The 11,520-nt window shown below is 39.0% G+C and overlaps 1 protein-coding gene across 3 annotated transcripts in view; it reads left to right on the forward strand.

The window, feature by feature from the left end:
- Positions 1 to 11,520, forward strand: part of camk1b (calcium/calmodulin-dependent protein kinase Ib) — a 41,886-nt gene that overhangs the window by 27,273 nt on the left and 3,093 nt on the right. For all 3 annotated transcript variants that reach the window (XM_080892459.1, XM_080892460.1, XM_080892461.1), the window contains exons 4-11: positions 7,119 to 7,193; positions 8,243 to 8,381; positions 8,886 to 9,012; positions 9,234 to 9,309; positions 9,664 to 9,776; positions 10,749 to 10,827; positions 11,051 to 11,138; positions 11,406 to 11,514. In XM_080892459.1, the coding sequence (XP_080748585.1) occupies positions 7,119 to 7,193; positions 8,243 to 8,381; positions 8,886 to 9,012; positions 9,234 to 9,309; positions 9,664 to 9,776; positions 10,749 to 10,827; positions 11,051 to 11,138; positions 11,406 to 11,514 (806 nt within the window). The remainder of the gene's footprint in view (positions 1 to 7,118; positions 7,194 to 8,242; positions 8,382 to 8,885; positions 9,013 to 9,233; positions 9,310 to 9,663; positions 9,777 to 10,748; positions 10,828 to 11,050; positions 11,139 to 11,405; positions 11,515 to 11,520) is intronic.

An 11,520-nucleotide genomic window follows, 5' to 3' on the forward strand; every position in this document is an offset into this window, starting at 1 on the left:
ACACGCACATAATGTGATCACAGCTAATTCAAGTTTTGGTGCGTTCGCCCTCAGTTGATTGTTAGTATCAACTGAGGGCGATACCACACCAGGTGTCACCACAAACTTCCAGAAAGTTTGAAAGTCAGCAGCAGCTGGACCGAGACCAGGAGCAGGAGTGGCAGCAGTAACCACAGCTCAGGACTCAGCAGAGATTGTAGGAAATTTTTGACAGCTGGGTTAGTGAAACTCATAGCACCCATAGTGCAACTGCTGATGCCACTGTAGAGGTCACTGATGATGGCATGAATAAGGTGTTGTTTATCCACACCTTTAGAGCTTGGCAAAAAATACCCGTGTATACCCACAGTAAGTGTGAAAAGATTTTTGCCACGTCTAGGGAGGTAAGTTATAGGGCTGAACGATTATGGAAAATAATCTAATTGCGATTTTTTTGCCCCAATATTGCGATTGCGATGCGATATGCGATTATTTTTTAAGGTCTTTGTCTTCTGTATTATTAAACAAAGACAAGCAATACATCATATAGTATGGCCAATACTATATTACATTAATTTTAAACTGTTCTTTCCTGGAAGACAGACCTCTGTTATGATGACATGAGGTGATGCATGAATTGATGACTGACATTTTTATTTAACTTCTTCAATCACAACAGTATATTTGAACATACACAATAGTTTATTTTTAGCTTACAAACATCTGAGCATAAAGTGCTGACAAGGAACCCTGGTGTAAACATTAAAATGAAAGTCAGTACAATGTGCAGATTGCAGAAATATACATAAAAAAAAAAAATCAGTGGCTTTACCACACTCAGTTTTTCGACATCTGTGAACTACTAGACAGTCATTCAATTAAAAAATAATATTAAATAAATAAAACTAATAAATAAAAAATACACACATCTTACTGATCTCTGCAGTCAGTAACATTACACATAAAGTGCAAACATAATAGCAATTGTATAAACACACACACAAACACGCCTTTAAAGCTTAAAGGCGTGAAATTGGACGGTCTAGCCTTCTGATTAGCTAATCAGAAGGCTAGTTCTGATTAGCGTCACCGCTGTCTCGGTGGAGTTTAATAAACTCGGCCGTCTGCTTCTTGCTATCTAAAATATAACCAGACACTGGTGTAAATTCTCGACTGTCTCATACTTCTGTTTAATAAGTTTTCTGTTTGACGTTTAGTCAGCTGTGTGAAAACCAAGGAGGAACCCACCCGGGGGATTAATAAAGTTTTATTTTATCTAATCTAATAACTTTAATCTCAGCCAAACCGATTTACTCACGAACAAACAAAACACTGAAAAAAGCCCAACAATAACATTTTTAGGTTGTCTAAGTGACTTATATATTACGTTTAACCCGAGCAGCGAAACTCCGCGGTGATCTGAAAATGATGTGCCGGGAGTTGTGCCGTTCTCGGCCGCATCAGTAATCCTCGAGCTCCCGGCTAGCTGTCGAGCTGGTGGGTAGCAGACGCCTCTGAAAACGTCGAAGCACTTTTGCAAATATGGGATATTTTGATAAACCGAGCAGATATTTGATGTTTACACAACTACTTTCTCGCCTGAAAATATGTTAAAAGTTTATTTTGTGACCCAGAAAGATTAGTATGAGTAATTTTAAAACTTAGTAGCGGCCGCCATTGCTGGAAACTGGAGTTTGGCTGGGCCGCGCTATGAATTCTGGGATATGGTAGTAATTTGGACAGCCTTATAATCGCAGTATAATCGCAGCCTTTGCGGTTAGAAAATTGCACTTGATCATGTCGCGATATTATCGCAAATGCGATATATCGTTCAGCCCTAGTAAGTTACAAAAAAAGAAGCCAACTCATCCGCAAAACAGCTGAAAAACTAATATTTGTGAATAAACATATTTACATAGACGTTAATTTTTCATTGGTATAATTAGCTACATTCGTTCCACTGTAAATGAAACATCTTCTATAAAGATCACTGTGGCCTACACTCTACACCAGGGGTGGCAGAACCCCAGGCCTCAAGGGCCGGTGTCCTGCAGGATTTAAATGTGTCCATGATCCAACACAGCTGATTCTAATAGCTAAATTATCTCCTCAACATGTCTTGAAGTTCTCCGGAGGCCTGATGATGAACTAATCATTTGATTCTGGTGTGTTGACCCAGGGTGATATCTAAAACCTGCTGGACACAGGCCCTTGAGGCCTGGAGTTCCCCACCTCTACATCTACATCTACACCCTACCTACAAAGTAGGTGACATTGAAATTGTTGTCACAATAAACAAACATTTTATAAATTGGTTTGTTTACATTTCACTGAATTTCAAAACAGCGGAAACAACCACATTTATGTAAACTTAAAAGGGAGGAAATAGTATTTGCTTACAGTCACAGCTTTGTCGTTTAAGGTTCTTACAGGTTTTTCTCCTTTTGTTGTATGGGCATTTCTTCAAAACATGTTCATAATTATTGATAGAGTGGTAGAAGTGTGCAACACTTTTCTCTATGGTCATTTAGAGAAGAAGAGCATTGTCAACCTGTGACAATATCAAAACTGGCCAGTAGGTGTCACTGTAGGGATGAGTGTCTCGAAACAGTTGACACAATTGCTTTGAATGTTTGCACAAAGCCTCACTTTACCCATCATTAATGTGCACTTTGCGCTTTAGCTTGGAGAAGTCAGAGTATCCGTGACTTTGATTGCAAAGACTAGGCTGTAGTCAGGCCCACAATATGTGGCAGTGTTTCTTGATCCTGTTTATGAAAAAATGAGGTTTATTTAAAGTTTATGTGTTTCCAAAGTTTGTGTGTGCAACTGTGAACCTTTTTCAGGTTCACTTTTTTTTTCTAGGTTTTCCGTTTTATGTATAATAATGTTATTCATTAAGTTTAATCATAATGAGTTATTTTTTTGGCTTTGAACCACTTTTGCTATCTTTTGTTGCTCCTTCCTAATTTTTTTTTAAGTGTTGGTGGCAAAACATTAAATGAGCTTTTTTTAAAAAACAAAACAAAACAGTTTGATATATTTCTGTATTATTTTCAACTAAATATAGGTTTTAAATTATTTTTAAATTATTGCATTCTGTTTTTCTTTTTCAAAGTGTACTTATTTTTTTTTAGAAACAGTGTTGTAGGTCATAAAATCACCAAAATAAAATTACCACTGTTTAACTAAAACAGGCAAACAAGAATACAAAACTGATTATATACATAACCAGTGAAAAACAAGTCTCACCATTGTGTTACACCCATAAGAGACTCTTTCTCTCCACATTTTACTCTCTGCCTTAATAAATACTTTAAAAGCACAGTGGAACAACACTGAAACAGAGTAAACCTGCTGTTTGTTTATGACCGAGGGACACAGCTGTCGCATTAAATTGCTTTTTAAATAGTCAGCTGCCACGTTATGTGGCCACTCGGTCTCTGCCTTCACTCCCTGTGAGGCCAGACCCAAACCCGTCATCCTCTATGGCTTTTGTTATTTCTCCCACTGTAAATTTATTGGTGTGTATTTAATGCTTGACACGTGTTACTATGAACTGTATAAAAGAGGTCAGTGTATTGAATATATGATCACCAAGCTAGTGTAGAAATATGTCTTTCCTGTTTCGCTTTTCTATTTTGTCTTGCTAATAAATGTTACACGGGCTGTTCGTCTTTCCCCCGTTCTATCTAGACCAAACATTTACTGAAGCACAGACATTTGCAAATACAGTGACTAATTGTACTCTTCGAGTCACTTGTAGCTGTGCCAGTCGGAGGAATTTCTGTGAAGTCGCCCTCTTACTTTGTTTCAAATCTGGAAAGGGTTGCAGCAAAGCCTGAATATCATACCTTAAGCATGTCTTTGGCTCCATCTCATTTAACACTGGACTGGACAGATAAGAAGACTACACATGTTTGTGTCAGACCACAAGCTTGTATCTGACACCTTTACTACAAAGTGAATTCACGAGATGAGGCAGGCAGTGGGTGATGTGACTGCATATTCTGCTCAGTGTCACACAGGGAACCTTGTTGCCAGTAGAGTAGCTGCTTCTAACACAGAAAAGTTGTGGAAGATTTTCAAGTGATTATACAGTTCTTAAAATGAGAAGTTATTTAAAATGTTTTATTTGCGTGCACATGAACTGAAGTAACTGCATTCAAATTAAAACACGATGGGTAACAGATTAACAGTTCTGTTTTGGTGGCTTGTTTCTTTTCATTTGACTAATTGAATCTCTTCTGATCTGAAAAAAACATATTTACATTTTCTCTGGAAACACTTTAAAATTTTATAAGAGTTTTATAAGAACCATTCTTTCGTTTGTGGTTGGCCCACTCAGTGCTCTGGAAGAATACAATAAAATACAAAAGGTGTGAACAGAAAAAATAAATTTTTAACTTTAAAGTCTAAGACAGCAAAATCCAAAGGGTGGGTTAAATAAATCAATAAAAAATCAGCAGCATTTAAAAATCACTAGAATTTCCTGTTTTCTTACTTTCACTCAAGTGTCAGTTTTGCTTCGTGCTCACTGCAAAGTTGGCAGTTCTGTTCTCTAATTTGCTGACTTTCTGTGATCCAAGCTGACAGGGGTCAGCAGAGGACCGAACCTTAAATAGACACTTCAGCTTTCTGACAGTCACAATGACCCGTGTCCACCCGTAGGTTCATTGTCCACACAAGCACAGAATGTGTACTACATGTTGCAGACCATATGTAATCGTGTGTGTGAAACTGTATGTGAGTCTCCACATGTCCGTTTCTCGCTCCACACAGAGCTAAGCTGCTGAATGAAGGTGGATAAGACTCATTGCTGTAATCCAGCGTGAGCACAGGATGACGCATACATAGTTACCTTGGGTACATCTCAGACACATGGTTTTATGTTGTCTTTGTCTTCCTGCCTTCAACTCGGTAACCTTCAAACACACACCTTAGACCAGGCACTGAGGTAACAAACACTCAGAGTGCATGATGAAGGAAAAGGAAAAATCAAAAAGAATCAAAGCTGAAGTAAAAGGTAGCACTATGGGGCAATATTTTTATGAGTTGGTTCCTGTACCAGGACAAACACCTCTTCTTGAGATACAGTACTGTGAAAAAAGATTGAGTTACCCATATTTCTTTATATTTTGCTCCTAAAATGGAACTAGGTGCAGTGATTTATTGAAACATGTGCAAACATCAGTGGAAACACAGCAAGACCAAAGATCAACGCTGAGTTTGTACAGACTTATGAGCTTGAAAGTCAATATTTGGCATGAGCACCTTTATTCTTTAACACAGTCTAATCTCTTTTAGGCAGCTTCCTTGTCATTTTTAAGCAAAGTTCAGGAATAGTTCTGCAAGCTTCTTGAAGGACATTCAAAGCTCTTCTTTGGATGTTGGCTGTCACGTTTTGTCGGCGATTGTGGCTCAACAGTTGACAGTTCGTCTTGTAATCGGAAGGTTGCCGGTTCGAGCCCCGGCTCCGACAGTCTCGGTCGTTGTGTCCTTGGGCGAGACACTTCACCCGTTGCCTCCTGGTGGTGGTCAGAGGGCCCGGTGGCGCCTGTGTCCGGCAGCCTCGCCTCTGTCAGTGCGCCCCAGGGCAGCTGTGGCTACAATGTAGCTTGCCATCACCAGTGTGTGAATGGGTGGATGACTGAATGTAGTGTAAAGCGCTTTGGAGTACTTGGGGACTAAGTAAAGCGCTATACAAGTACAGGCCATTTACCATTCACCCAAGATGATCCCACACTGCTTCAATAATGTTGAGGTCTGGGCTCTGTGGAAACCAATCCACGACTGATAGTGATCCACTGTGTGTTTTTCTTTCCAGGTATGCTTTTACTGCATTGTCAGTGTGTTTGGGACCATTGTAAAGTTGAACAATGAAGTCGTTACCAGTCAGATGGTCTCCATGGTCTGTGGAAACCATGGAGACTGTAACCAAACTTTCTGCCAGTTTTTCAAAAGTGATTTACTTCTTTCCAACATACAGTATTGAGTGTGTTCATTTGGTCAAAAGTGAATCAACAGTTAAAGTAAATAAAAAAATAAGAATTATAGCTATAGAACATATTGCATGTTCAATCAAAATCTCCAAACCATGAGAGAACCTCCACTGTATTTTGAACATGGCTTTTGATGCTCTCTCTTGTGCCTCTTTTCTGACGTCCATAAATACTGACAACAGTTTCAAGAAAATGTTTCACATTTGGATTCTTCACACTATCAGACTTTTGCATTTTCATTTCAGTTCTTGTGTAATCTAGCGTATGTCAGCCTTTCCTACTTGATTCTCTTCCCCCAAAAAATGTCTTCTTAACAGCCACCCTTCCACTGAGACCATTTCTGATGAGGCTTCAGTGAACCGTAGATGGAAAAACCAGCTAAATCTCTCAGGTCATGGGCCAGGTCTTTGTTTTTTCCTTTTTTCTTGAGGACATGACTGTCAGACACTATTGATCTATTTTAGATTGTTGGTGTCTTTTTTTGTTTTTCTTTTTATGCCTGCCATTTCTTCTTTTGTCCTTCACTTCTTACATTTTTCTTGATATTTTTTTAAGGCCACGCTGCCTATCAAATGTGTTATGTATGTATTTTTTTTATTTTTTTAGATTAGGTTGTCTCTAAGTAATTTTAGAACCTCGTAGGGACATACAGCACACATTTTTTAAAAAATGTTATCACTTAAACCTCAGGATAGAAAGAGCATGCATTTTCCTTTGTACATGACTGTAGATGGATGTGTTAGTAAATCACTTTTAAAAAACTGGCAGAAAGTTTGGTTACAGTTATTTATTGACAGTAGCATTTGTATGAGACACATATTGCAGGTGTGCTAACATTACACGTTGGTTAGACAGAGGTACAAGAGTAATCTTAATCTGATGAGTCCATCTCGCATCTGTATCTGCAGACATGGGGCAGCAGAACAGTGGAAGCTCTGTTTAAACTGCTAAAATGCAATTAGTGTCCCACAAAAAACATGACAGAAAATTATTATTTTGCTCTCTGCAAACAGCTCTTATCGATAAAGACTGGATAAAGATCATATGTAAAACCAGTTTTTTGCAAGTACTGCTTGAAGAACAGAATTAACAACTGAACTTCTCGCCTGCTTTTTCCTTTTTTCCCTCTCTTCACAGGATCAAACACACCAACATTGTGTCTCTGGAAGACATATTTGAGAGTAAATCACACCTCTACCTTGTCATGCAACTGTGAGTATTCACATATGTGTGGGACTTTGTGAATTGTCTTTGCGTGCCTACTTGTGTTCTCTCCCACACACGGCTTGTCACATGCCATGAATTGCACCCTGCAACACATTCACACAGGCATGCTTGCACGCACGCACGCACGCACACACACACACACACACACACACACACACACACACACACACACACACACACACACACACACACACGAAAACTCTGTACTTTGCCTACTCATGAGCAACAGTGGGGAGTTTGCCCTCATACTAGTTGCCAGTCAGTGTCCCACCCACCTCAACTAGTGAAATGTCAGAGTGAGAGAGGAAAAACAAAGGCAAGATGAGGATTAGAAAAATTATTATTAATTTATTAATGACTGTAAAATTAGGGAAATGAAAAACAGCAGCAAAGAGGGAAGATGTGACCTTGAAATCCAGATGTTTTACCTCATTCGTGGTTGTTCACTCTTTCATGTTGTGCTGCATCACTATCCTGTTCAGTTTTATTTTACCTCTGCCAACTGGTGTCAAACAGAGGCTGCACATATATGTGAAAATGTACGCAGGAATAGGAATGTATCATGGAGGGAACTGAATATGTGGTTAAAGTGACACGGGGACACTGGCCGAATGAGTTCAGCAACCCAGCTTTCCATGCACTGCTTGTCTAAACATCCATATCATCTTCTCTTTTCTTTCTTTAGCTCGTTGTAAGATGTTAAATTTCCTGTGCAGGTATTCATAATGTACTCGAAATTCCTATGATAGAGTCACGTTGCCATCTAGTGGCAAAATATGAAGCAGACATTGTAAGATTGACTGACTGTTTATAATTTTAGACTGAAAGCATTTTTCCCATGTGGTTTGTAAGAAAGTAACTTTATCTGAAGTAGTGGTTTATAACTAACTATAAAAGATTTTTATTTGCTGGAGTTAGCAGGGATTATCTTTTTATATCTCGCTTTTACACTTTTAAATTTCCATGCTTCCCTTCTATTTTTAGTCCCCCTCTCACTGTTCTTTTCTTCTTTCTTATCCACATTGAAAATACAGAGTGTCTGGTGGGGAACTCTTTGATCGTATCATAGAGAAGGGCTTCTACACAGAGAAAGATGCCAGTAAGCTCATTCAGCAGATCCTGGATGCTGTCAAATACCTCCACGACATGGGCATTGTGCACCGTGACCTCAAGGTGAACCAGGGATCAGAACTATGTTTGAAAAGATTGACTTTGTGTGGCAAATGGTAGTGAATTTGAGTTTATTCTTGTAGGTTGTTGTCTCTCTTTTTTTGTTTTTTCACTACAATATAATGAGATATGGTTTCATTTTCATCAATGTTTTTGTGCTATGGGGCTTTATCTTCTGTGTTTTGATACCTAATGGTGCTGTGTATTTTAAACCGAACCTTTGAGGATCTTTAGCACGCGCGCGCACGCACGCACGCACGCACGCACGCACACACACACACACACACACACACTCCTTTAAAGGAATTGGCAAAAACGTTCTTCCCCCCAGACTAAATACATGTCTGTTATCCCCCCTTACTGTATGGCTTTGCTGATCATTAACAAAAGTAGAATTAGTTATTAATTGTGTGTCCAGTGATGTTGGATTTCAGTTTGCAAGACTTTTTATGGTTTTTTTATGATGCATTTTATTTACGTTCTGTTCTGTTGTCCCTCCATCCAAAGCCAGAGAATCTGCTGTATTACAGCATGGATGAAGACTCCAAAATCATGATCAGTGACTTTGGTCTGTCAAAAATTGAGGGCTCTGGCAGTGTGATGTCAACAGCCTGTGGAACTCCTGGATATGTCGGTAAAGGAGTCAAATACTAGAAATCTGTTTATAAAAAACAACTTTAGGCGTGTACACCACCTTTTTCTCAGATCTCAGCTTTAACACAGTTTAATGGCTCAGAGATGGTGTACTGTGTATGAAAAAGTGAGACAGAAAGCATGCTAAACATGTATCAGACACTATGAAGGCTAAGTCTTGTTATATTGTGCCTTAATAGCTATGACCTTGTGTTTCCTCAGCCCCTGAAGTTTTGGCTCAGAAGCCCTACAGTAAAGCAGTTGACTGCTGGTCTATTGGTGTCATAGCATATATTCTGTGAGTACATGTTTTAGATGTATCTTTATACAAGATGAATCACATCTGCAGAGATACAATATTTTAACAGTCAGGTTTTGATAAGGATTAATCAGAATGCAGCATGTTTTGGATTCAGCAGCAGCAGTATTAATTTTAACATTCAACTAACAAGCAAAGGATTCATGGTTGGATCCCAGGAATAGACACTAATCCCTTGGTGGTTGCATCAGGAAGGGCACCCAGCATTAAAATCAGCCAAATCAAAACAAGCAGAGCTACTAAATAAAGGAGTGATTAAGGCTTTAGCATCATAGAAAAGCCGAAGCGTGTCTGTAAAGGGAAGTGTCAGCCTGTGCTGTCTCTGTGTTTCAGGCTGTGTGGTTATCCTCCCTTCTATGACGAGAATGATGCCAAACTGTTTGAACAGATCCTGAAAGCAGAATATGAGTTTGATTCTCCGTACTGGGACGATATCTCTGATTCAGGTACAGTACAGACATGAGACCTCTCATAAAGAGCTTTTTGGAACTGATACTTTTCAGGCTGATCACACTGGAAACTGTGATTAAAGAAGGAACACACCCTTTTAACAAAGTTTCCCAAATCACCAGAGGATTGTGTTCTGGGTGTGTGTTGTGGAAACCATCAAATTAATTCATTCTTTTTCTTTGAGGTCAGAAACATCCTCCTCTTTAAATCAAATCTGATAGTTCTGGATTACACAGAAAGAGATGAGCCACTAGAAATTTATTAGAAATTTACATCCTTTTTCTTATATTGTTACAGTCTCAGCCGGTGCTTGTCTGCATTTGTTATTTGGGATTGTACACTCCAGAGTGCTCACATGTCCTGGAGAAACTTCAAAAACTTTCTTTGATACGGTTTCTAGTCATTAAATCACACCTGGAAATTACATTAGATATTGCATTCCACAAGCGACAGGAAGAACATGGTAATTATTTTGTGTCTACACACGTACATGCTGATTTAAATGTTTTACTACAAGTATCTTTGCCAGATTCATAAAATATTGCCTTGTGAATGGGTGGCATTCATCCAATAGTGAATATTGTGAACGGCAGTTTTGCACGCCAATGTTGAATACTTCTCTCTGCAAAACACAGACCCTCACAGTGAGCAGAAAAATCTCCCACCTACCTGACACTCCATTTGACACAGAGTGCCAGACGGAGACTTGATCTTTTTGTTCCTTCCAAGCCTAAAGTTTACCCTGCAGGCATTTAACTTGCAAGATCAGGCAACGATCAAATGTAAAAAAATAAAATAAAATTCCTACTTTTGACTCTTGGCGTCAAGTTAAAACACTGAAGTATTATTGCATTAATAAGCTTAATCCAGTTTTAGACTGATAGTACAGTATGGTTATTAATCATTCATTAAACATCAGTTTTATGCAGTTGATAATGTTTAAAATGTATATTTTTTTACCTTTTCAGCTAAAGATTTTATAGTACATCTGATGGAGAAAGATCCCAGCATACGTTACACTTGTGAGCAGGCTCTGCAGCACCCCTGGTATGGCTCCTTGTACACATAATTTTTCCAAAGAAGAATAATGTTATTTTGTTAGTTCAAATCTTCAATAATTACACTTAAGTTTTGTAAATATTGTAAGTGTTTGGACTGCATGTCGGTTAACTATGTGTGACCATATCTGTAGAACAATTCCTATCCGGATTCCTATCCGTTATGCACACAAATAAAACACATTCGCACTGAAAGCCATTTCCTCTGTCAGGATTGCTGGGGATACTGCGCTGGACAAGAACATTCACGAGTCTGTCAGTGCGCAGATTAAGAAGAATTTTGCTAAGAGCAAGTGGAAGGTAAGTCTGCCTCCCAGTTCTACTTACATGTTGCATTGTTCTTTTCATTTTTAGCATTAAAGGAGAGGACAGAGATTAAAACTGGTCTGGTTTGCTATATTTTAACTTAACTGTACCGGGCAATTAAAAAATGTAATTAGGGTTAGGGATTTCAGCTACAATGACTTGATCCTCGGCGGGTTAAATTGCCATCCAGATCCTAATTTGTCCAAAATTGGCAAGTAGATTTTCCTCCTTTCTTGAAGTTTCATTATTGCTTCTCTGCAGCAAGCGTTCAATGCCACAGCAGTGGTTCGTCACATGAGGCGTCTCCAGCTCGGCACGGGACAAGAAGGAGCCAACCCAGCTCATCTGCTGATGCCGGGGGAAGATGCAGGTGGCT

Source organism: Rhamphochromis sp. 'chilingali', assembly GCF_963969265.1.
Source record: "Rhamphochromis sp. 'chilingali' genome assembly, chromosome: 9".
NCBI lineage: Eukaryota > Metazoa > Chordata > Actinopteri > Cichliformes > Cichlidae > Rhamphochromis > Rhamphochromis sp. 'chilingali'.